Consider the following 26202-nt stretch of genomic DNA (forward strand, 5'->3'; position numbering starts at 1 on the left):
GTGACATTATCCAGCAATTTCTTTCTTCTTTTTTTCTTGCTACTGGGAATTGAACACAAGGGCACTCAACCACCGAGCCATATCCCCAGCCTTATTTTGTATCTTATTTAGAGACAGGGTCTGAGTTGCTTAGTGCCTCACCATTGCTGAGGCTGGCTTTGAACTCAGGATCCTCGAGTCTCAGCCTCCTGGACTGTTGGAATTACAGGCGTGTGCCACTGCACCCAGCTTTATCCAGCAATTTCTATTCCCTAACCTCTCTTACCTACCTGATGATCATTTCTAAGTATTTATAGCTCCTTTCAAGCCACCTATGAGAATTATTATTATTAGTTTTTGTTTTGTTATTTTAAAATCCAAAAGGTAGGCTTTAAGGTCCAAAAATGTTCTCACTAAATACTCCATAGCAGTAGCATAGCACTCTATGGATATTTAATAGGTTGAAATAGTTCTTTTTAACAGGAAAGTTAAGTCACAGTAGACTTTTATAGTGCTAAGTAACTTCCTATTTTTGTATATTAAAAATGTAAAGCCCTAAAACATGACTTGTGATTTTCCCAACTATTTTTAGCCCTTTTTTCTGAGGTATTTATTTTTATTAGAGCTTTATAATTATACACAATAGTTGGATTCATCCCGACAAACTCATACATGCATGGAAATGGATTTCAGTTCCATGATCCTCCGCTTTTCTGTCTTCCATCCCCTCTCCCATTCTCCTGTTAGACTTCCTTATGTTTGTCTACTAGTTTGTATTTGGTTCTTTATGTGATTTTATTCTTCCTTCCCCCTTTCCTTTATTTTACTCTAGCTTCCGTATGAGAGGAAAGCATTCTACCTTTGAGTTTTGCTTATTTCATTTAGCATGATAGTCCTCATTTCCATCCATTTTCCAGAAAATGCCACGATTTCATTCTTTATGTATGAGTAGAACTCCACTGTCTATATACACACCACAATGTCTTAATCCATTCATCTATTGACCAGCATCTAGGTTGATTCCATAGTTTAGCTGTTGTGCTAATAACATTGATGTGGTTGTGTTACTGTAGAATGCCGATTTTAGATCTTTTGGGAAAATACCAAGGAGTGCGATAGCTGGGTCATATGGTAGTTCCTTCTCTAGGTTTTTGAGGAATCTCCATATTGCTTTCCAGAGTAGTTGTATTAGTCTGCAGTCCCACCAACAATGGGACAAGTGTACCTTTTTTAGGAGTCTTAACTATAAATTAAGGTAATCTGATATCAAAATATTGAAGAGAGTTTACATAACCAAACCTGGATTTACTTAATGTAATAAAATGCAACTCAAGATAATTCTATAAACTATGGTGCAACAAAATTTTTCTTTTTGGTACCAGGGATTGAACTCAGGGGCATTCAACCACTGAGTCACATCCCCAACCCTTTTTTGTATTTTATTTAGAGACAGGATCTCACTGAGTTGAGTTGCTCAGTGTCTTGCAGTTGCTGAGGCTGGCTTTGAACTCAGAATCCTCCTGCCTCAGCCTCCTGAGCTGCTGGGATTGCAGGCATCACCACTGGACCTGGCAATCTTTTTCTTAAAGAGTGGCTCAAAACAATCATGTTAACTTTTCCCCACAGCTCCTGAGTTTTACAATTAGATTCATTTAGAGATTCAATTAATCATTAAGCTAATTTCATTATTGTTTATATCTAAGTAATTATATATATATATATATATATATATATATATAAGCTAATATGTAAATATTAGCAAGACTTAATATTGACCAGACCTTTAATAATACCATTTTTCTGTTTTGAGAAGATCAAAGCTATTGGCCAAACAGAATTGAATGCAAGCAACCCAGAAGAAGTGTTACAGCTGGCAGCACAGAGAAGGAAGAAAAAGTTTCTCCAAGCAATGGCAAAACTTTACTTTTAAGCAGTCAAAGCTTTTTAAACTTTTATTTTTTAAACAATGGGCTTAAAATAAACAGTATTAAAAGATTAAGTTTATATAATACATATGTACACATTTAGTGGTGTTTTCTTTTCAGACAATACAGAAACAAATAGTTTAAAACTATACAAAAGACTTCATACTATAATAGTAACTTTAATTTACAGTTTCTTCAAAGGGAGAAGAGATTCACATTAGGATAATGCTTTAGTAATTAAATCCACTTTTTGAGGCAAAAGCTAATTTAAGGTAAGTAGTAGCTAGTCTATATACAGCAAGTTCTTATGTCTTTTTAATAAATAGACTTGTGGTATACATTTAATATTTTTCTGCCTTAATAAAATAAGTGTTAATCTTTATCATTTTGACGCTGTCCTTATCTCATAATGTAGGAATTTAAATTGGACCTTAACAGTTTTATAAACATAAATAAAGCCTTAGTCACACTAAATTAAAAAAAAAAAAAAAGCCTTAGGGATATCTTAGAGTAATAAAGTGACTTTCTCATATAAATAGTTTAAAAAGGTACTTAAGACTTCACCCAAATTGTGATATACAGAAAGGTCATTATAAAGCAACCTATATATCAAAGCTCCAAGTAGGAGCCACAGCATTTATCTTTATTTTTAATTTCTTTGGTACTCCCACTGTTTAGAGCAGTTTAAAACATCCTGTTCATTGAAGCCTTATTGGTTAAAGAATATGATGGCAAGGCAAATAAGAAAGTTAAAAAAATACATTAAATCTTACCATTTGTAAAAATTCAAGTTTTATAATAGTTTGCTACTACAGGTTTAGATAAATTAGTCACCTTATTACAAAACTAAGTCTTGGTAAACAAGTTTAAATTTTATTTTCAAGAACCAAATTGCACTAGTTAAGAGTATAGGAATTTGAGAATCTAAAGCTAGATTCAGAATATTATATCAATGTACCCTTTAAGGTAGCACTTATCTAGTCCAAAACTGCAATGATAAAATTCCTTGTTTATCAAAATAAACATAGTAACACTGGATCCAAAAATAATTGTGGCTGGCTTCTCTCCAGTAGACTTGTGAATGAAGTCATCTTTGTAAACATGTTCAGCCTTCTTTAATGGCTAATATAGGAAGTGAATATCTTCTTTAGTGCCAATTTCAAGTGGTTTTTCAAAGAATGGCAGTGTCACTTCTGAATTGCCAAGGATAATCAGAGCACTATTTTCCTGTAAAAACTTTAGTTCAGTTGTATGAAATTCTAGCAATACTTGCTCAGTTTCAATTTGCTTGTCAAGTAACTCCTTTAGTGTTTTCCTGGTGGTTTTTCAGTGCTCTTCGGTGGTGTCATAATGCCCCCATTGCACACTGGTGACAGCTGTCCCCCTTTTCTAAAGGTGTTTACATAATTTACTTCATCCTATACATGTGAAGAAATTATATAGTGATTAACAGCTAAGATAAAGCACTGATATAGTAAAACAGTCAAACCAGATTTCTAGTATCTTTTTGAGATTATTCTGACCAAATGCAGTGGTCCTTTTATGTCTTTGCAACTGTGAATTCATTCTGAAGGTTCAATAGTTTGAACTGTACTATGTGTATATGTGAATCTTAAACTCTTTTGATTAAAAAAAAATGTTCTTGGGTACTAGGGATTTAACTTAGGGGCAGTTTATCATTGAGGTATATCCCAAGCCCTTTTTCATTTTTTATTTTGAGATAGGGTATGCTAAGTTGCTAAGGCTGGCCTTGAATTTCTGCTGCTGCTTCCGAGCTGCTGGGATTGCAGGCATGCACCACTGTGCCTGGCTAAAATAATTTTATTAACTTCTCTACACTCTGAAAACATGGGGCCCATTACTTTCTCTTTATAACCGCTGAAGTTGCATTCCATAGTATGCTGTCAGTTTCAAGGCTTACTAGATAGCAAAATCAAAACAAAAAACCCACAAGACATACCAGCATAGCCAAATAATTTGTATGTGTCTGGATATTATGTCTGTCTTCCATAGGTATCTTCTTAAAAGTCTTTAGCTTCACTGGACTAGTACTTTTTACTACACTGACAAAAGGTACCATCCAGTCTACACATTCTGAGATGATGTCCCATTCCAAACCTAGATTGAAAAAGTTGGAAAATTCAAGGCTGTACATCACAAAATTTCTTACATATACCTAAAGTAGTTATTTAAAAAGTCATTTTAAAACAAAATCAGTAGGTCAAAACAGATTATCATGCTCAGACTATTTTTTTTAATAATATAACTAATCTTAAAGGGACTTTAGATCAATTTTAATCAGTGTCTTCTACATATGAATTTGTAAATTTTTAAAAAATATTTTTTAATGTGGTGCTAAGGATTGAACCCAGTGCCTCACATATGAGAGGCAAGTACTCTGCCACTGAGCCACAACCCCAGTCCTGAATCTGAAACTCTTAAATTCCAAAGAACAGCCAAACTATAATTGTGTAGATTCATTTCAAATGGACTTAAATTTTATTTGGCCTTTGTGAGTTGTGAAGACTCAGTATTATAAAGTATTTCTAAGAGAGAAAGAAAGATAATCACTAAACTGCTAACTTTGGCAGAAGTTGTGAACAGGTAAGAAGAAAAAATTGTGTCTTACCTGAGGCTTTCTTAACCACTTCAATGGAGGTAAAATGGCACAAGGCAGCAGCTGCCAGTATTCTGTACTGGAACTCTAAGGAGTCAATGGCTAAAATACACAGATCTAAAAGCTAACAAATGAAAAAAGTATAAGTAATTTAGGATAAGGATGAGTACTACATGTTACTACTAAAATCGGCTAACATTTTTTAGGGTATATTGGACCCTATGCCAAGAATTGTTAAATTGCTTAAGGATTAAAAAATAATAAGTTACCATCCTGAAGGAAGTCAGGTTTTGGGGTAGTAGGTCAGGGAGTAACTACTAGAGTAGGAAAGGACTGTTGTGCTGCAGTATGATGGGAGAAAGGGCATTTAATCCAGATTGGAAAAAGTAGTAAAGACTTCTGATGCCTTACATGACTGTCTTAAAGAGGATAGCTGGGAAGATTTGAGGTAGAACAATGTGACTTGGAACTGAAGTAGTTTGGAAAACCAAAGGTGGAAAGAAATAGGAAGTACTTTTCCTTTATTTCTTATCCAAAAAAGGGGGGAGCTAGAGGTCCAAAGGTGGATAATTAAATCTACTCCTCCTCTAGTACCTTTGTTAGACTATTTGTTATATGCTGACCTAGGAAAATTTAGTTTGAATGCAAGTTTTAGATCCTATGAATAAGTCTGATGAAATGTAACTTAAATAGATAACATGTGCATTCAAGTATACAGCAAACAAGAGAATCATACAGAATAAATCCAAAATATTATAAAGTTAATGACAACTAGCTGAAAAGTGCTTTTCATCATTTGATATCAAAAAGAAATATTTAACTCTATTTTGGACTCCTAAAGAATGAAAGTACTTGTGAAAGTTTAAGAACTTTGTTGTCCAGAATTATTAAACAACAAATATTGGGACATAATTTTACATGTCCAAAATTTTGTTGTAGTCAAGAGTATTTCAATATGCCAGTATTTTGTTGTGTAGTCTATTTAAGACTATATATATTTTAAACCTGTAATAAAAGTAACATTAAATATATTCAATAACAGTGTAAATACCTGAGCTATTTGAATGAATGTTTCCTGAGAATACTGAGGTAGAAGTACTTTAGGAGCATCCTTAAGAGCATCAACTTGGAGAAAGAGATTTAACCAGGAGATGACTGTTACAGGACAAAGTTCCCATTTTAAAGCCTGTTAATGAAATTTTAAAATGCCCATTAATGAATGTACATATACCTATGCCACATTACATAGAATGCAGAGGTTAAATAAATTTCCCTCCCAGCCACAACTGTTTTGTTTTGATGTATTAGAACAAGATGCCTTGTTCTAATCTAATAATACATCTAAAACCTTAGTTTTGACTACTTATAGTATTCTGAAATAGTTACAAAGTCACACCTAGAAATAAGGACATAATTATTATTACCTTTAATATAACGAGTTCCATCCTTAAGATATCCTCTTCACTGCAAGCACCATCAGTGACATAAGCAAACTCTTGGAGTTTTGGAGCATAGATTTCCTTTAAATTAGAATTTTTTATTAGGCCCAATTGAGATTGACATTAAAAGAATTCTATACAAACCACATACAGGCTTCAGTTTTAAGAAATTCACAAAGTGATTATAAATCTTAGTAAAATTATTCTATAACTCAACCTACCTTAGTTATTTTTCATATCTAGATATCTAAATTGGTAACTGTTATCAAGATTTATTTTCTTAGAATTGACTTTGAATTTTAGTTGATAAACAACTAGAGTATCTTAACCAGTTGTTTCAGTTAAAAAATAAAATCTTGCCGCACACAATGGTGTATGCCTGTAATCTGAGCTACTTGGGAGGCTGAGGCAGGATGATGACAAGTTAGAGGCCAGCCTCAGCAACTTAAGTAAGTAAGATCCTGTTTTAAAACAAAAAGACCTGGGATGTAGCTCAGTGGTGGAGTACCCCTGGGTTAAATCACCAGTACCACACATACACAAAGCTAAACTTGTTTTAAGATTGCCTAGTATGTTGGTCTTGTCACACACTTGTGACTTTGTTAGAGCATGCCCAAGCCCTGGGTTAAATCCCTAGCACCACAAAAAAAAAAAAAAAAAAAAAAAAATTGAAGTTTGGCTGACAGGTCTTAGCTCAGAGAAGATCTAGAATGATCAAAGGATTAGAAGAGATATCTATTGAGACTTGCAGGTTTGAAGCCAGTCTTGGCAATTTAGTGAAACCATGTCTCAAAAATAAAAAATGAAAATGGGCTGGAGATGTAATTCGGTGGGAGAGCACTCCTTAGGTTCGGTCAATAGTATTGAAAAAAAGTTGAGGTCTGCCATATAGGACAGGTTAAATATCGGGTTTCAGTCTAGAAAGACACCTCAAATAGTGTGATTTCACATAAGTTGAGTGATGAGTTGACTACAAACCGATGTGCCAAATTTGGCAGAACTTTGGAATAGCCCTTATGCTCAAAAGACACAGAAGGAAAATATAGTTCAGGAAATTATATGATCATTTCTTTCATTTGATTGGCTCTTTAGTTTTCAAAGACCATTCTATTCCAACCAAATGCCATAATTATGTGTATAAAGACAGTATTGATATCTCATTTGGCAGAATAAACCACAGAACATTTCACCTAGATACTAATCTCAAAGAGTCTAAATGAGAGACTTATATAGGCTCAGACACCACAGAAGAACTATGATATATTTTTTTTCCAATTCTATCATAATGTTCAGAAAATGTATTAAAGAACAAAATCATTCACTCTAAAGAGTAAATATAAAAAATTATGTATTCTCTGGGATTCATGTGTTAACTGGAAAACAAGTTTGGGATCAATATATTGTGGATGAACTTTGAGAACTCACCTCAAGTTTGGAAGCAATGAATAATGAGGTAATTCCAATAAGTTGAAGCATATTTTTGTTTATATCCTTTTGTGTCAACATAAATCTATCAAAAAAATCTTGTGCAAGATAAAATGTTTCCCTATGAAGTGTGTATACTTCACATACCTAGAGAAAGAAAGAGTCCAAACATTTCACAGTTACTCTCATATTTTCTCCAATTTAGAAAGTCATCTCAGCATACTAGACTAGAATGTTTTTAAGCCACACTTTGCTTTTTAGTACCAAAGATAAGATAGGAGAGAAAAAAATTTAACATGTACTAATAGGATAAAAAAGCCTACTATGGTTCTTGTTTACTCTTCAGTACTTTTATAGTTTTTTATTTTTATTTTTTAGTACCATAGATTGAACCCAGGGGTCCTTCACCACTGAGCCACATCCTCAACCCTTTTTTATTTTTCTAACTTTTGAGACAGAGTCTTGCTAAGTTGCTGAAGCTGTCTTTGAACTTGGGATCCTCCTGCCTCAGCTTCCTGAACTGCTGGGATTGCAAGCATGTGCCACCATACCCAGCTTTTTTTTTTCCTTCACATTTTTACTTCAGTTATTTTTCATATTTTACTGCACTGGCTAATGGCTAAGAGTCTAGAACACTGAGTAACACTGGTGCTAAGCAAAAATCTTTTGTTGCTGACTTCAATGGAAATTGCCAAATGTTTCACTGTTGTTATTACTAATAACAACTAGAAACATTGCCATACTTAAAGGGAAATAACTCCATAAAGTAGGTGTTGTGATCTCCATTTTAGAGATGAGAAAATGAACAGAAATATGAATTCCTAATAAACAATGACTATTAAGGAAATCTCTTATTCTTAGCTCACTTCATCCCCCCTGCCCCTTCTGGGGAATGAGCCTAGGGGTGCTCTATCCTGGGCACCTTTTATTTTCAAGACAGGTTTTCACTAAATTGCCCAGATAGCCTCTCCTTTCTCATCCTCCAGTTGCTAGGATTAAAGGCATACACCACTGCACCCCTTGCTCACTACCTATTTTAAAGTCGGGAATGGATGTTGAATTTTGAAAAAAATTTCTTGCATCTGAGATCTTAGGCTTTTTCTTACTTATACTATTAAGGTAACAAATTAATAGATTTTTTTTTTTCAAATGTTAATCATCTTTACATTCCTAGAATGAAAGAATGTTATTAAGACAGATTTTTAAACATTGTTGGATTTGGTTTTATGTTTGTAGGGTTTTGTATATATGTAATTGTATTTAAGGAAAAATAGGAAACACTGGATAGAACAGTCCACCACTGATAAAAATTAGTATAAGGTAAAAAGTAAAAACATTAACTAGATGCTCAAAAAAAGCCAAACCCTGGCTGGGAGTGTAGCTCAGGTAGAGCATATGCTCCAAGTGTTCATTGTCTAGCACCAAAAATGAAAAAAAATTAAACCCCAACAACCTAACTACCTTGCTAGGCATGATGGTGCAAACCTATAATCTCAGCAACTCAGGAGGCTGAGGCAGGAGAATGGCAAGTTGGAGGCTAGCCTCAGCAGCAACATAGTGAGACCCTGTCTCAAAAATAAAAAGGGCCGGGCACAGTGGCATAGGCCTGTAATCCCAGTGGCTTGGGAGACTCAGGAGGATTGTGAGTTTAAAGCCAGCTTCAGCAATTTAGTGAGGCCCTAAGCAACTCAGTGAGACCCTGTCTCTAAATAAAATACAAAAGGCTGGAGATGTGGCTCAGTGATTAAGGGCCCCTAGGTTCAATCCCTGGTTACTCCCCCGCTCCCCCAAAAAGGTCTGGGATATAGCTCAGTGGTACAGCACACTGTGTTCAATCCTTAGTTTTCAAAAACAAAACACCAAACTACCTTATATATATTCACACTATTAAAATACAATCTCTCCTTGAGTCAGAATAAGGAAGATAACCTGACGTAAAAGAACATTTTGTAGTTCGAAAACTTTGCTGATAGCTTCTCTAATCTACTTTGCCTTGTGCTACTCCAAACATCCTAGTCTCTCTCCTTTAGATGCATCATTTCTAAGATTACATGGCAAATATCTAAGGATTGGAGGAAATCAGTGTCACGAACACAAGTACTCATTTATAATAAGTTTAGATTACCCAGAGAAAGGGAATGGGCCTAAACAAGAGAGAAAATGTTGTCACAGATTTATAGGGATTTCAGGATTACTATATTCCTTTAGATTGATGGTACACACTGGGTGTGGTGCTAGAATCCTAGTTACTCAGGAAACTTGAGGAACACAAGTTTGAGGTCAGCCTAGGCAACTTGGAGCCTGTCTCAAAAAAAAAAAAAACGGTCTGGGGATGTAGCTCAGTGGTAGAGTGTCACTGGGTTCAATCCCCAGTATTGCCAAAGGAAAAAAAATTGCTCATACAATGTATCTCTGGAAGGAATACAAACGCATTATAAAAGGGAGCTACACAAAACCAGAGTGCGTAGGCTTCAGGGTATCCAAAGCCTCATTATGGTTTAGGGCATAGAAGTCAATATTCCTAATCATAATTTGCTTTTGGTAATGCAGAAAAGGACTTCTCGGGGCCATGAAGCCTAGTCTTGGTTCATTGCTTAGCAGTATCCAAAACCTAGTCATCTATGCATTCCATTCATCTTGAAAATAAAAGCCCTGAGCACCTAGAACAGTGCCCAATACACAACAATATACACCCAAACCAGGAATTCTGAATTGGGTTTGGGTTGTATGTAGTGGCTGTGTCCTTCCAACTTTATCCTTTGTTTTGGTGCTGAGGACTGAACCCAGGGCCTTGAGCCTGCTAAGTACATATTCTACCATGAAGCTACACCCCCCATTCCCTGAATTTACTGATAGGAAGTAGTTTTATTTCACTTTGGTTACTATCAACTGTAGGAAGTACCCCCCAAAAGATGGCTTACTGGCAATGGATAATATATCCTGAGGGCACATTTACCTTTAAACATTTTTCCACTATACAGAGATAAAAGCAATTTATTTTGCTGGAACATACCTCTAAAAGCCAGTCTAGAAGTATTGACCTCATCTGTGGTTCCAAGTCAGAATGTAGAACTTCAAAATGCTTGTCATGAACATATCTGCTCTCTTTTTTTAGCATGTTTAGCCAGACCTCCTTTGAACATCCCCAGCTATGGGAAGGGGGAAAACAGAATTTAAATTATGTGATCTAAGCAATATACAAACTCTGATTACATAGCATAAATCTAACTTTCAGTTAGAATCTGAAAGAAGCTCTTAAATTAGAAAAAGATTTCTACCTGAATTTTTAGAAACTATTTCTTTTGAATGAGAAATAAAAGCCTAAAATAATCAGGAACTTAGATTATGATCATGTAAGTTGATAATTTTCAAAGAATGCTTCTTCATTCCACTTATAAAAGGGTACTGTTTCAGATAACCATGTTCTCTGAAGAGCAATTCTAAAAAGCTAAATATTGAAAGCATATGAACACAGTGAAGGCAAGTCTTAATAGCTGCAAACAGATCATCAACAGTAGAGTCACCTACAGTTGGGGAAAGGTAGGACAGAGTTTAGGGGAGGAGGATTGATGTGTTTAAATATCTGATTTCATGAATTTACTTATCAAAGTCAAACACAAGTTACTACTCTATATGTCTTATGTAGGCTGTACCTCTTAGTCATACTCATGGACTAGAAAAAAGAATTAAGTATAGGCCTTACTAAGCTTGGTAAGCATACATCAATTGAAAATGCTGTCCATGTTAAAATACTTTCATCTTAATTTAGATAAATTCCATTAAAATTCAGTTCTGCCAAGTCTGATAGTATTTAGGAAGCAAATGAAAACAGTTTTATAGAATGAGTGTTTTAAATACCCATGTCATTTGCAAATAGCAGTACTCGGATTAAAATATGTGAATTATTAATCAAGAAAGCAGTTTTTGAACAAGTTTGTTTTATAATAAAGACAAAAGATAATATATGACACTATTCTGTACAGTTTAATCTTTGCTATAAATTTTCTTACCTTAAATCTGGCAAAGGTGAAGGATTAATAAAAAGATTTTTAAATCTGTAATTTGTAAATCTGGAAAAGTCACTTGTTTCTATTTCTTTGTGGGGTGTTTCAATGATAATGCAAGGACTGATTCCCCCGGATAATACAGGTGGCCAACAATTCTGTCATTAAAAGAAAAAAAAGATCTATTTGTGTAACAGGAAACCTTAGCTTTTGTCCTGGATCTTTCATAAATGAAAGTTAATATTTCTAAACCATCTGTAGTTTCAGCTGACATAGCTGACAGTTAGCTAATCTGACATTCATATTTTATAAAAAGCTATAAAACTCATTTTGATATTCATAACATAACAAAGTTTTAGATAAAATATAGTTCTGGTAATACAAGACGTAAGGTATTGAAAGAGTAATAACAAAATGCTTCTGTAATATAAGACACCAGTCACTTTGAAGGTAAGAAGCAAGAATACCTTTTTAAATTAAAACAACAAAACAGCTCTTTTGAAGTTAAGCCTTTCCCATAATTTAGAATACTTAAAGGCAGAAACCTTAAAAATGGAACCGAGTGAAATGGATCACTTAGGGGACCCTTTCTTCAATAATGCTGGTTTCAAAGGGAATCACTGTCTCTAAGGCTGTCCATATAACACATAGGAAGAAGAGGTAGCAAAGGGCTGGGTGCCAGGCTGTCAGTGATCTAACATTCTATTTATGCCAAAGCAGCAGCTATTAGGACCCTTTGCTACAGTATGAGAGGGAACAAAGAACAGTATATCAGGCAGATTAGGCGGGCCCTGGTGCACCAGTCAGCTCCAAGAGGAGGGATTTACAAAAAGAAACCAGCTGCTTTAAGGCAAATTTACTGTGCAGCTGTGGTTGAATTCGGGAACATATAAATGTCCTTCCTTGCTGGCCTCCGGGGGCATTAAAGGTAAAAATATTAGAGGAGTCTTTCTATTGCAAAGCAATAATACCATTCTACTCATTTGTCCTCTCCTGCATTTGTTTCTCCCAAACCCACCCAGTCCAGTTCTGCATTACCCTAATCTCATATTGATGTTTCTTGGTGACCTCCTCTCTTCTTTTTTTTACATCCTGAAAAATAGAAAAGACCATTGATTGGTAAGCAAAGGTCATAGCAAGGAATTTCCTCCCTCCCTCTTTCTTTCCTCTTAACTCACCTGTGCTGTTTTTCTCTTCTTGGCCTGGATTATCTGGATTTCTTGGGGAGAGTCTGGCTGGCTGGGCTGAGCATGCTGCTTAGCTTGTAAACGGCTACTGTAGTGAATTTTTAAAAAGGAAGTTTAATTAGTAAGTCATGTGTTTCAAAAGTAGCAGCTAATTTTGAAGCATGTCTCTAATACAAATATTACCTGCGTCTTGACATTCTTTTTCAGGTATATGAAACCTCCTGAAGGAGTGGGGGTAGAAAAACCAGAGTTAAGTACACAGTCACCCATATTTTCCAAGTGCCCATTAGAACTGATGCAGAGGTTAAAGTTAAGTCCTTCAGAAGGCAGCCTGGGTCATTTTACCATGCTGTCTTCTGCACTATATTAGTTATCTCATAGTAATTAATTTTGCACACATTTCCTGAACTGAATGTACAGCCAGAACGCGAACGTCTTCAAAAAAATTTACAAAGCACCTCCAGCACCCTAAAAGCACAGGGTGGCAGATCTCCCCCAAACGAGTTTTTCTGGGTCCTCCACCCTCTCTCCATATATCCAGAGTGGAACTGGGGCAGCGCTCCCACATCCCCCTCCCGTCCTGGACGGACTGCGCCGAGAGGGGGTTGTGGAGGCGAAACGCAGTGGAGAAGCCGGTTCCGCGCCAATTTGGAGAGCGGCAGTGGCGGGGAAGCAGGGGGCGGAGGGAACTGAGACTGGTGTCACGTCCTCCAGTCTCCTTTCCCTCCTTCCCAAACCCATCAGGCTCTGCCCGCCACTTGGAGGGGCACCAAGATTTTAGCTCTAGCTGGTGGATGGAGGGAAGGAAAAGGAGTTTAAAGAAAGCGGGAAATGGGGCAGGTCAGTAACTTTCTCCCCGTGAAGGGAACCCAGATCCCCATCCTCTCTCCCACGAAGAGCTCCCCAAATGGGGGTTGGATAGAGGAACCCGTGGAATGAGGGGTTTTGCTGTGGCCTCTGTTAGGGGCTGCCCTCCACTCCACCACCGTTTCCCCATCCCCTGCCAAGGGTCCTGCCAAGATCGGAACTCGGGGGCCCATTCTCCCCATTCACCTCGTTTTCTGCCTTCCCACCTCCCTTTCCTCAAGGCTCCCGCCCCTAGGGTGTCCCAGGCTTTCTTTCCTCCAGCATCCCCCCTAAACCCGGCAACTCCTCACCGCCAGCCCCGCTACCGCTCCGCTCAGCTGGCGCCGGCGCCAACCCAATATATAGGCCGAGCCGGGCCCGCCCCGCACGCATGCGCCTCAGACTGACACCTCCGACTGCGCGCTCTCCTCCCCCGTCCGCGCGCGCGCCCCTCCCGCCTGCGCACCGCGCCCTGCCATCAGTGCGCGCGGACGCACCGCGAGTGACTGCAGGGTCTGCTCGCTCAGGCCCGCGTCCCACGTTCCCAGCGCTCCACTTCACCTGCCCGCGCGGCCGGAAAGCAGCAAGGAGTCTCGCAGAGGCTCCTCCTCCAGGTTGGCTTCTAACCGCTTGGCTTCCGCATCTCCCGCCAGTTTGCTTATTTCCCCTCCCGAATACTGTAACTCCCGAATCTTGGAGACTTCGAGCGGTTCAGTCCCGGCGTTCACCCAGGGATAGGTGACTTGGGTGAGCACAGAATGGCCATGAGGTGGTCAACCTCTGTTGCGCCCTGGTTGTCCCGGCAGGGCCTTAGAAAGCCAAGTCTTTGGTGGGAGACGCGGGGACCAGGAGGGCCCGCCCCTCCGGGAGGAGCAAAGCTTCGGCTGACAAGCTGGCCAATGGGAGGCGAGAACTACTGCACAACGTGGAGCGGCTGCAGAATGTAAACACAGCCCCCGCGCTGCGGGCCACGTGCGCTCTAGCGCGCCGCAGCTCCTGGCTGGCGCTGCCATCCCAAGCGGCCACACTCAGGGGAGACTTCCCCAGCTAGCCGGCTAAGGTACGTATCAACCCTAACTTCCCGGTTCCTGCTAAGCCGACCCGGTTACCCTCTCCGAGGGTGGGATTCTCTCCCAGCAGCCGCCCAGCTCCTACCCTGCAGCTCGAATCCCGCAGTCCCCGCGCGGGAAACGCTGGCGCCACGCTGATTCTTTCTTTTCTCTTCCTAGCCTTCAATTCCAGGGCCCCGAGGGCAGAACCCCTCTCTGGAGAGATTAAGAAGCTTTCCTCATCCCCACGAGTGTTGTGGCCCTCCAAGAACCCAGCCGGGGGGTGAACAGCTAAAACCACGTGCAGGCCCCTGGCCCGCCCGCCGCGTCCCGCTCCGCCCTGCTGCCAGCGCGCCCTGCGGAGCCCGCGCGAGCCGCCTAGGCGGGAGGGAGCCGCCCTGCGCGCTAATGGGAGGCAGCGAATCCCGCTCTTTTCCTTTCCTTTATTCCTATATTTAAGTTTATGGGTCTCCTAGCTACTTCTCTTAGCGCTCCCATCCCTGCGCCCCCTTGCACTTCTCCGATTCGGACACGCAAGTTTTGCGGCGGGAGACAGTTCCCGGAACAAAGACCTCTGGGTCAGAGGAGCCGTTTGAAGGCTTCCTGGAACCGTGGCAGCTCAAGTTGCAAGTCAACTGGGCGCTTTTCTGTCCTGGCCTGGATGAGTCGTGGGAGAGAGCAGAGAGAAGACCCCACACACGATCCCCGCAAAGGCCTCTCCAGAGACTGACCCAGAGGCGGCCCGCCAGAGGGACCCTGGCTCCCAGTCCAGGCTTTTTTTGCTGCTCCGCTCGTTAGGGCCCCAGATCTTAGAAACCAGCGCTTTTGGGGCAGGCAAAATCCTTTCTCACAGTTTCCCTTTCGATTCTTAGGACAGTCTCATGATGCTAGCCAAAGAATGATTTCCCTTCCAATTTTACACGGAATAGCCCTGCCCAGTTTGACATAGAAACAAGAAGTCCATGCCTTGTCTGTTTCAAGAAACTTTATATCATTCATAATGCTTATGATGGCTCCCTTTTGCGGTCGCTCAAACCCTTTCCTATGTAAAGCTTAGCAGTCTAACTCATGATGTCAGAAAGGGAGGGTGTCTTCCAACAAGTATGTTTTAGTCCAGTATGAGCAAAACTGGTGACCTGTATGAGTGAAGTTGATCATTAAAATATGCTGAAAACCAGGGATGTCATTAACATTTGTGGGATTAATCTTTCAGTACTGTGTGCCCAGCACTGGCATACACTAAATTAATTGTAAGCAAGGCATTGTTATTAGACATGTACTTGGTCTTATCCTTGACTATTATATGAACCAAGTGCAATTGTAGTAAGGAAGAAATTAGAGTGGTCCCCAAACAGCTTTGTAAATGAAGGAATGGGGTGAATGCTACCATTTTATAAATACCTGGTTAGTGGACAAATGGGTCTGTAAAAACCATGGGCTTTCAGACCAACTAAATTCCAGTCTTGTGCTGCTGCAAGTTACCAATCCCTCTAACATGGGTTTTCTCTAGAAAAGTTGTAAGTAGGCATTCATCTCAAAGGTTATTTTATTTGTTGCTTTTTTTTTTTTTTTTTTTTGGAACTAGGGGTTGAACCCAGAGCTTTTTGCAAATGCAAGGCAGATGCTTTGCCACTGAGCTACATCCCAGCCCTCAATGGTTATTTTAATGATTAAATTTAATAATGTACATAGAGACCTCCCTATGTGTACCTGTCACAAGGTATGGATGCTCAATAAGTACTAGTTCTTCTTACTCTTAACTTCTCTTATTCACCTCCCCTTACCAGTAGAAATTATAATTCAGCATTCTGAATAAAATAGAAAGCTGAGTTATAAAATTTATGTTTCCCAGAATTTTGTTCATGTAGTTATCCTTTGTTGGACACCTATTGGGAGGGTCATCGTTCAATATGTCATCTTTTTTATAATTTTATGTGCTCATTTTTTGACTTCCTCTTTTTCCAGTCATCCCAGTTTTAAAGTTCACCTACTTTGAAACATATGAAATTCCTTTATACTTTTTAATAATTTTAGAAATTTTGGCTTTTTCTTTCTTGTACTGGCGATTGAATCCAACACCTTGTGCACGCTAGGCAAGTGACCTACCACTAACCTACATTCCCAGCCCTTTTTATTTTGAGACAGGGTCTCAGTGAGTTGTCAAGGTTGACCTCAAACTTGATATCCTCTTGCCTCAGCCTCCCAAGTAGCTGAGATTATAGGAATGTACCCCTTTATCTAGCCAGAAGTCTTGACATTTTCTAAAGTATATTTTCCCTGTTGTGTATGTCCTAAAATGCCATGGCAAATAAACTCTTGACCTCTGTAGTGCTTCATTTGCACAATGCTTTTTATTCCTGTTTATTTTTGTGAGGGTGACGGTAAGATTTTTTTTTTGGGGGGGGGGTGGTAATAGTGTTGGTTCTGGGATCAAACCCAGGAACTCTGAGCTACATCTTTCAGCCTTTTTACTAGTTTTTGTTTAGAGATAGGATCTTGCTAAGTTGCTGCGGCTGGCCTGAAATTTGTGATTCCCTGCCTAAGAATGGCTGGGATTATGGGCATGTACCACTCTGTCTGGCCCAGAAATATTCTTTTTCTTCTCTCTTTTATTTATTTATTATTCTAATTTGTTATATATGACAGCAGAATGCATTACAATTCATATGACATATATAGAGCACAATTTTTCATATCTGTTGGGTGTGTGGGAGACTCCCCCTTCCTGGAGAACATCTTGGAATCCCTTACTCCTCCCGTACCTCTTCAAAGGGCGCCAAGCCAAGAACACCAAATTCAAAGGTTTCCTCCACCAATCCCCGCAGGACACAATGTCCGCTTGTTGAGTCACCCTACCAATCAGCACCCACCATGTGCCCTGTGCAACCCTTCTTTAGCCAAAGCTTGTAAGCACATGTTCCTCTCTCTCTTTCTGCCCCCCTCCTCTTCTCTCTGCTCTCTACTTCTCCTTTGAGCAGCCACCCAATAAAATCTCTTGGTTGAATCTCTGTCTTGAGTGAGTCACTCGCCTTTCAATATCTTTGGTTTTATACAAAGTAGAGTCACACCATTCGTGTCTTCATACATTTACTCAGGGTAATGATGTCCATCTCATTCCACCATTTCTTTTTACCCCCATGTCCCCTTCCTTTCCCTCCCACACCTTTGCCCTACTCCCCCTCCCAAACCCTCTTTATATCAGAGAAAACATTCAACTTTTGGGTTTTGGGATTGACTAACTTCACTTAGCATTATATTCTCCAAATCCATCCATTTACCTGCAAATGCCATGATTTTATTCTCTTTTGTTGCTGAGTAATATTCCATTGTATATATATATATATATATATATATATATATATATATATATATACCACATTTTCTTTATCCATTCATCTACTGAAGGGCATCTAGGTTGGCTCCACAGTTTAGCTATTGTGAATTGTGCTGCTGTAAACATTGATGTGGCTGTGTCCCTTGCCGTATGCTGTTTTTAAGTCCTTTGGGTATAGACTGAGGAGTGGGATAGCTGAGTCAAATGGTGGTTCCATTCCCAGATTTCCAATCTCCATACTGCTTTCCATATTGGCTGCACTAATTTGTAGTCCTACCAGCAGTGTATGAGTGTGCCTTTTCCCCCCACATCCTTGCCAACAACTAATTGTTGTTTGTATGCATTTTGACTGGAGTGAGATGAAATCTTAAGAGTAGTTTTGATTTGCATTTTTCTAATTGCTACAGATGTTGAACCTTTTTTAATATGTTTGTTGATTGATTGTATATCCTCTTCTGAGAAGTCTCTGTTCGGTTCCTTGGCCCATTTATTGATTGGGCTATTTTTTTGGTGCTTAGTTTTTGAGTTCTTTATATACCGTAGAAATTAGTGCTCTATCTGATGTGTGGAGTGATAAAAATTTGCTCCCAAAACGTAGGCTCTCTATTCACCTCACTGACTGTTTCTTTTGCTGAGAAGAAACTTTTTAGTTTGAGTCCATCCCATTTACTGATTTTTTATTTTAATTTTTGCATTATAGGAGTCTTATTAAGGAAGTAGGGGCCTAACTGACATGATGGAGATTTGGTCAGCCCAGAAATATTCTTGAAAGAACAGATTTTTTTTTAAAAAAAAATCAAGCTGGGTATGGTGGTATGCAACTTTCCCAGCTGTTAGTGAGGCCAGGGTGGGAGGATCACTAAAGCCAAGAGGTTTGAAACCAGCCTGTACAACATAGCAAGACCCTGTCTCAAAACAAGACAAAAAAAAAAAAAATCAGGCTCAGCCTACCCATTTCTTGCTTCTGTGCCTTTACTATACCTCCTGTGTGTAGTCTTTGTGCTGTGTGTTTCCCCTCTCACAATACTCCAGCTAGGTCTTGGACTTTTTGTCATCTTTTTATAGCCAGTACCTCACAGTTCAGAGGCCTGCAGAATAGATAAATGCCGATTTGGATCATGCATGGGCTACCCTATAGTAGAACTTTGTCTCCAGAGTAGAGGGACAAATGATAGATAGATGACGGAATTAGTCCCAATGAAAAGATCAGGATTTTTTTTGTCTATTAACAGACTATTTTTTAGAAAAGTTTTACAGAAAGATGAGCAGATGGAACAGAGTTTCATATGTTCTTGCTGCCTTGCTTCATACAGTTTCCCCTGTTATTGACACCTTGTGTGGCCCTTTCATTACTCTATGATACATTTGTTATTAATGAATCAGTGTTGATGCATTATTACTAACTAAAATCCATACTTTCTTCAGGTTTCTTTAGTTTTTACATAATATGTTTTTGTCGCTCCATGTTGTCATCCAGAATACATTATATTCAGATGTCATGTCTCCTTAGGTTCCTCTTTGTGACAGTTTCTCAGACTTTCCTTGTTTTTGATGACCTTGGAAGTTTTGAGGAGTGCTGCCAAAGCAATTTGTAGGCTGCCCCTCTTTTGGAATTTGATATTTTTCTCATGTTGGACTGGGGTTATGGGTTTAGAGGAGGAAAATCAGAGGTAAAGGACCATTGTCTACCCCCACCCCACCACCACCACAATATTGGGTATTGAGTCCAGTGTGCCTTACCACTGAGCTACATTCCAAGCCATTTTTTTTTTCAATTTATTTTTTGAGACAGGATCTCTCTAACTTACCAAGGCTGGTGTCAAACTTGTGAATCCTCCTGCCTCAGCCTCCCCAGTCAGTGGACTGTAGGCATGTGCCACTATGTCCTGCTACAGTACTATTTGCATCACCTTGAGTTAAGGTAATGCATACCTTCATCATGATTTATCGCTGTTGCTGTTGACCTTGCTTACCTGGCTGAGGTAGTGTTTGTCCACTTGTGCCATTGTAAAGTTACTCTTTTCCTCCCATTCTATACTGTGCTCTTTGGAAAGAAGACAGTGCCTAAGTACATACTTAAGGAGTGGGGGATAATGCTTCTCCCTCAAAGTGAAGTGTCTGCATTATTTGAATTTCTTCTGCATTGGAGATTCATCTCTTCTGTTTAACTTGTTCAATGTTTATTTATATCAGTATGCACTGATGGATATTTACCTTATACTTTGAATTATAATTCAATATTTATCTTCTTGTTCAAATTTTTCAAAGCTTTGGCCATGGTATTTTTAATCTTTTATATTTGATTTTTAATAGTTACTTGTGAAATTGATTTGAGGCTAAGCAAAAATGAATCATGCCTGATGAGAATCAGTGTTTCTCACATAAGAAACGAATAAAACACTTTTTCCCATTTAATAAAACTTGTTTATCGCTTGTGCTTATCCAAAACACATCTGAAGAGATAAAAATCTAGCCAGCTGTGGTAGTGTATGTCTGCTATCCCATGGCTCAGGAGACTGAGGCAGAAGGATCCCAAGTTTGAGACCAGCCTCAGTAACTTAGTAAGGCCCTAAGCAACTTAGCAAGATCCTGTTTCAAAAAATAAAAAGGACTGGGGGCTGGGGATGTAGCTCAGTGGTAAAGCACCCCTGGGGCTCAATCCCCAGTACCAAAAATGAATGAATAAGTATGATATAAATACATATTGTGTGTGTGTATATATATATATTTTATTATTTTTTTATACCGGGGATTGAACTCAGGGGCTCTTAACCACTGAGGCACATCCCCAGCCCTTTTATATAAATATATATACACATATGTGTGTGTGTGTGTGTCCTTTTTTTTTTTTTTTTTGGTGGTCTCACTAAGTTGCTGAGACTGGCTTTGAACTCACGATTCTTCTACCTCAGCTTCCCCAGATACTGAGATTACAGGCATGTGCCACCACACTCGGCTATGTATTTTATTTTATGTATAAAGGCACTTTATTTTATATATGAAATAAAAATCTATCCAGATTTTAGCAGTGGATTACCAATTTTTTTGGAGGGGGAGAGGTACCCAGGATTGAACTCAGGGGCACTCAGTCACTGGGCCACATCCCCAGCCCTATTTTCTATTTTTAAAATTTAGAGATAGGGTCTCACTGAGTTACTTAGCGCCTTGCCATTGCTGAGGCTGGCTTTGAACTCTGAATCTTCCTGTCTCAGCCTTTGGAGCTGTACCAATTAAACTGTCCCTTTTATTGCCTCATCAAGTTCATTCTTAAGTGAAACTGCTTGTTTTGTTTTTTAATTGACAGTGAATGGCCGTGAAGAATATGACTACTGGGAAAGTTTGCTTTAACTTTTGCCAAGGCACCATTGTTTCTGCATCATCACAATAAATGTTAGCATAGTAGAAAGGCAGATGTGTTAATTTAATTATTAAAGAAAATAAATTTTATAAGATCAGTTTGACTTTACAGTTCATCTGAAAGAATCTTTGGGTTTCCTAGCAGTTCATAGAACATGAGAACTGCAGATGTAGTTGTTCAAACCAGAATTTTAGGAACCAATGCAGTCACTCCTTTATTCTATTTTCTGGGCTCCATAATCACGGTTAACATTTCTTGAGTAAGGCAATGTGCTGTACTGAGCTCTGAGCATTAACTTCTTTAGGTCCTCCCCCAGTGCTGTGAGACAGGAGCTGTTACTGTCATCCTGTTTTATGGATGAGGGAGCTAAGGCACAGAGGTAATTTGTCCAGGATCCATAGCGGAGTCTGACTCTAGTGCCTCTCCAGTTGTCACCAAGTCATTTTCTGTTTCCAAGTTATTTCCAGATTAAACTTCTACTTTCTCTGCCTTTCTCATTGGCTTTCCAGATAGGTGTTGCCCCTTCCATTCGGCTTTCCAAACACAGATCTGCCCATCCTGCCACCCTGGTTAAAACCCATCTGTGGGTCACCTCTGGCTAAAGGCCAAAGCCTCCAGCACACAAGGCCTCTGGCACTGGGGAAAGCAGTCTAGCCACATGCTGTTCTCCACACCCTCTACCTTTCTCACCTTTGGACTTCAGCACCGCACCCCTTATCCTTCCCACCTCTACTGCTTCCCTCAGCTAATCCCCATTTATCCATTTATACCCAAACACATACCCTCTCCTCTAGAAAGCTGTGCAGCTTGCCCTAAAATGGGGACTTATCCTTTACAGTCCTCCCTCCTGGACTGCCGTGGCCTGGTTGTGAGAAGCTGCTGGGGGACTGTCTTTTTTTATTGCAGGCCTTGGGGGCTAGCTGACCCCACCCCACTTGTGGGGTAGGAGAGGGGCAGCAGAGGTGTGCCCACTGGGGTTGGCCATCCTAACCAGATTCCAGCTAGCACCTTAGTGGGCTCATCAGGTCTTTCTCTGTAGGAGCAGAGAGGCTCTTGGCCTCTTGGGACTCCAAAAGCATAGTGTCTGGAAATGGTCTGGCTTTGCAGAGCTGCCTGTGGCCACCGCACCAGAAGGAAGGCCCTAAAGAAGGAAGCCTGGTGGAGCTAGAGCACACCTTAGGGCGGGTCCAACTCCCTCCATAGTAAAGAGGAGTAGAGGAAACCAGGGCAGCATTAGAAATCCAGGAGCTCTGGGTGAGAGTGCTCTGGGCAGTCCTCCCATTTACCATAGGGGACACGGGCAGTTAGCAAGGAATCACTGCTATCCATCCAGTTTACATCCCATAGGGTGGGGACAGAATAAACGTGCAACAGTTTATTCTTAAGCACTACAGAAAAGACAAAATAAGGTGCTATGGTTGAGGAGAGCGGGGTGACATTCATTACTTCAACAAATGTTGGGACACAGTCGTAAAGTGAACAAAAATATCTGACCCCCTGGAGCTTCATTCCAGTTGTGGGGGAGGGTCATAGAATGACAGACCCTGCAGATGGTAATAAGAACCAAGAAGGAAAAGAACAGCAGGGTGAGGGATGTGACGGGAGGAGCAGGATGTTCAGGGAAGGCTTCTGGAGTGACATGTGAGCAGAGAATTGTGAAGTGGGAATGCACCATGCAGATAAGGAAGAATGCTGGCAAGCCCAGGCACCCTGGCATGTTTAGTGACCAGGAGGTCTGTAGGCGGGAATGTCGGAGGGAGGAGAGCTGCAGGGGGTGGGGATGTTACACAAGGTTCCAGCCAGCCGCAGTGTGGAAAGAGCCCAACTGGGGTGAGCCAGGAGACCTGACGGCAGTGGGGGCGAGGACAGTGCCATTCTGGATATGGGTCAGGGGTACAGGTGAAAGGAAGATGGTGCTGATGGAACAGATGCTGGCAACAAAGGAGCCAGTCAAGGGCCAGCAGCAGGATGAATGGCTGTCACGGGGAGGAGGAGCCATAGAGCAGGATGAAATCAAGAGTAGGTTTGGGGCAGGTTAAATGTTAAAACTCTTCCTCTATTATGAAAAATTTTAAATGTTAAGCCACATTGAAAGGATTTTGTAATAAGCACCCACATACCTACCACCTAAATTCCACCGTTTATCTAAAGATACTTCCTTTATCTCTTTTCTCCCCAGCTATTGTTTCATCTTATATTTTTGGTCCCTTAAAAAAATGGAGAAATCAGTACACTTTCACCTAAATATTCTAGCATGCATACTATTAACAGTTCAGTATTTGTGTGGTTTTTCTTTGGGGGGGGCAAACTTATTTTCAGTGAAAATATAATCCTCTTTTTTTTTTTTTTTTGAAGTGCTATGGGTTGTTCCAAGTATCTAGGTAAGCATTCTATTACTGAGCTTTATCCTCCAACCTGAAAAGTATAAATCATGGTATATATGCCTTTTTTCTGAGACAGGGTCTAAGTTGCCCAGGAGGGCCTCAAACACATAATCCTCATGCCTCAGCCTTTCAAGTAGGTGTGAGCCGCTTCACACAGCTGTAGTATATACTTTTGTGTGTGTGTGTGTGTGTGTGTATTAGGAATTGAACCCAGGGTGTTTTGTTTTTTTTTATCACTAAGCCACATCCCCAGCCCTTTTTATTTTTAATTTTGAGACAGGGTCTTGTTAAATTACTGAGGCTGGCCTGGAACTTATAATCTTCCTGCCTCAGCCTCCTGAACCGCTGGTATTACAGCAACTCTGCGACTGTGCCCACTGGATATACTCTTTTTTTTTTTTTTTTTTTTGTACAGGGATTGAACTCAGGGGCACTCGACCACTGAGCCACATCCCCAGCCTTATTTTGTATTTTATTTAGAGACAGGGTCTCACTGAGTTGCTTAGTGCCTCGCTTTTGCTGAGGCTAGCTTTGAACTCATGATCCTCTTGCCTCAGCCTCCTGAGCTGCTGGGTTTACAGGCATGTGTCACCGCGCCCAACTGGATATACTCTTAATAGACTTGTGTAACCCAAACTCCTCTTGATGATAGAACATTACCATCACCCCCAGAAAGTCTCCTTTTTCATTTTTACCTCCCTAAAGGCAATCACTGTTTGATTTTTTTCTACTATAGATGGTGCAACCTATACTGAACTTTATAGATATGGAACACATATACTTCTTTATGCAAAACTTGGCACAGTGTTTGCGTTTCATGTGTTGCTCGTTTTTTATACCTTGTTCCTTTTCATTGCTGGGTGGTGTATTGTATACATGTGCTATGTTTATTTTTTTAGTTTTTAGTTATGATTAAAGGCGCCGTGAACATTCTTGTATGTCTAAAAAGAAATCATTTTGCGGACATACATATTCATTTCTCTAATACCTGAGAGTAGAATTTCAGGTTCATAGGGTAGTTATATGTCTTTGTTTTATTTAGAACAAAACAAAAAATAGTTGGACCTTTCTCTAAGGTCCAGCAATGAAAGAAAGTAAAAATTTTGTGGTATGGCCATATTTTGAGATACAGTGTGATAATTAGAATGAAGTAGAACCACATGTATCAACAGCAATCAATTTCTAAAACGATGTTTGGCAAAAAAAAAAAATCAAATTGTGGATCAAAACATTCTATATGATACAATTTTTATAAAGTTTGAAAGCATGGGAAACAAATATTACAAATAGTCATGGATACATGCTTATGAAGTAATTACAGAAGAGCATGTTTGCAAAAGTAGCCATTAATTTAGGGTAGTGGAATCTCCAGAGAGGTTTGCAATAGGCTTCAACTATATCCCCCCAAATTATATTTTTTTGAAAACATCAAAAGCTGGTATGGTAAAATGTTAAGATTTGATAAAGCTAAGAGATGATACATGTTTCATCACGGAAGTGGACTTCTGCATTTTCTGTTTCTGGTTGCTGGTCCTAGGGACCTCCCCTCCTCCTGAACTGTCTATTCACTTCTGCTGCTGAAGGTAATTGAGGCTGGGCTGAGCCAGGAGGTGGGGCATCTCATTGTGGTCTCTCCCTCCTTCCTAGCTGTCATGGCCACCCCTGCTGGGAACAGCTCCTTGGAGGCTCAGTGGGGGGGGGGGGATGTCCTGGGACAAAGAGCACCTCTGACCTGCTCCCGTTCTGCAGCCTTGAGGCCACCTCCTGGTCTTCCTTCCCTTTCAGTTCCTGAGTCTTGTGGACCAAGCACTCCCTCCAGTCCCAGTTCCAAACCTTACCGGAAATTGAACCATATTTTAAAATATGTGTTCTGTTCCATTGTTTTGCTTTTTTTCTTCAGGGACTCTACATTTGTATGATGTCATTTATCCATCTTCTCTAGCACTTCCTCCCTCATTAAAATTTTTTTTTTCTCCATTATTTTCTTCACTTTTCTTATTCCTGTTCTTTATGTCTTTCACAGTGGCCCTGACAGTGGTATGCTTTCTCCCTTGGGTTTCTTGTGATGTGATGTTCATTTCTGAACATTTTTGTATATTTCCCCATTTCTTTTCTAAGACTCCCAGTTTCATGTCTGTCACCTTGTGTGGCCTTGACCTCCCTTCCTGAGGTTGTTTCTGCTTGGTCATTTCCTGAATGGTTGCCATTGCCTCCTTACATTTTTAAAAAAAAAAAAACTCACAATAGAATTTTGGATTAAAATTGTCTTGTGCTTGGTGGCAACATTTTCCTGGTGATTTTTTTTTCTTTTTTCAGGGAATTTTCACTACTCCTTTTCAGTTGCCCCCCCCACCCCCCACAGTACCTTTTAAGGACATTTTTATTATGATGCCTTTGGTTGGATGTTGAGTTACAACTTTTATCATTTGATTTTGGATGAGTTGGATTTTTCTAAATCCACAGTTAGCAGGAGAGTCTTCTGATGGGGAAGGAGAGGTAGCCTTCCTGGATCCTCAGCCCAACAGCTCCTTCCTCCATTGTCCTAATGGTGTGTACTCCCTTTATGTGGCACCCCAGTATAACCAGGCCTCCTCTCACTTCAGGAACCTGACACTGATAGGCTCCTGTAGCTGGCCTGGGGCGGATACTGAGACA

The 26202-nt window shown here is 40.0% G+C and overlaps 2 protein-coding genes and 1 long non-coding RNA gene across 8 annotated transcripts in view; 2 read left to right on the forward strand and 1 right to left on the reverse strand.

Moving 5' to 3' along the window:
• The window catches only part of Ints8 (integrator complex subunit 8), a 55838-nt gene extending 53848 nt beyond the window's left edge, over window positions 1-1990 (forward strand). For both annotated transcript variants that reach the window (XM_046464707.2, XM_046464706.2), the window contains one exon: window positions 1793-1990. In XM_046464707.2, coding sequence (XP_046320663.1) covers window positions 1793-1909 — 117 coding nt within the window. In that variant the 3' untranslated portion in view covers window positions 1910-1990. The remainder of the gene's footprint in view (window positions 1-1792) is intronic.
• On the reverse strand, window positions 1899-13807 carry Ccne2 (cyclin E2). Of its 5 annotated transcripts, none has more exons than XM_046464709.2 (12): window positions 13734-13807; window positions 12760-12797; window positions 12568-12664; window positions 12428-12481; window positions 11396-11547; window positions 10399-10534; window positions 7386-7532; window positions 5946-6041; window positions 5573-5707; window positions 4534-4645; window positions 3865-4022; window positions 1899-3322 (listed from the first exon to the last, which is right to left on the reverse strand). In XM_046464709.2, the coding sequence occupies exons 2-12, from the start codon at window positions 12771-12773 to the stop codon at window positions 3209-3211; spliced, it is 1215 nt and encodes a 404-aa protein (XP_046320665.1). In that variant the 5' UTR covers window positions 12774-12797; window positions 13734-13807; the 3' UTR covers window positions 1899-3208. The 5 variants fall into 5 exon arrangements, with proteins under 5 accessions (XP_046320665.1, XP_058441611.1, XP_058441610.1 ...); XM_058585628.1 differs by having other exon boundaries at window positions 12568-12661; window positions 13630-13748; XM_058585627.1 differs by having other exon boundaries at window positions 13630-13748.
• A 24-nt stretch (window positions 13808-13831) lies between these two features.
• LOC124106869 (uncharacterized) lies at window positions 13832-17479 on the forward strand. Its single transcript, XR_009228662.1, has 2 exons — window positions 13832-14482; window positions 14652-17479. It is a non-coding gene; the product is annotated as an uncharacterized LOC124106869 (long non-coding RNA).
• Window positions 17480-26202: the final 8723 nt, after the last annotated feature.

This window comes from Marmota monax, unplaced genomic scaffold (assembly GCF_021218885.2).
Source record: "Marmota monax isolate L192 unplaced genomic scaffold, Marmota_monax_Labrador192_F-V1.1 WCK01_AAM20220418_F8-fsc00003, whole genome shotgun sequence".
In the NCBI taxonomy this organism is placed as follows: domain Eukaryota; kingdom Metazoa; phylum Chordata; class Mammalia; order Rodentia; family Sciuridae; genus Marmota; species Marmota monax.

Excerpts from the sequence above, each read along its gene's own strand:
- Ccne2 (XM_046464709.2), bottom strand. Across the intron at positions 11,548-12,427 it reads AACATCAATATGAGATTAGG|AATTGTTGGCCACCTGTATT; the intron begins GTAATGCAGAAC and ends TTTTAATGACAG. Across the intron at positions 3,323-3,864 it reads CAAATTATTTGGCTATGCTG|GATGAAGTAAATTATGTAAA; the intron begins GTATGTCTTGTG and ends TCACATGTATAG.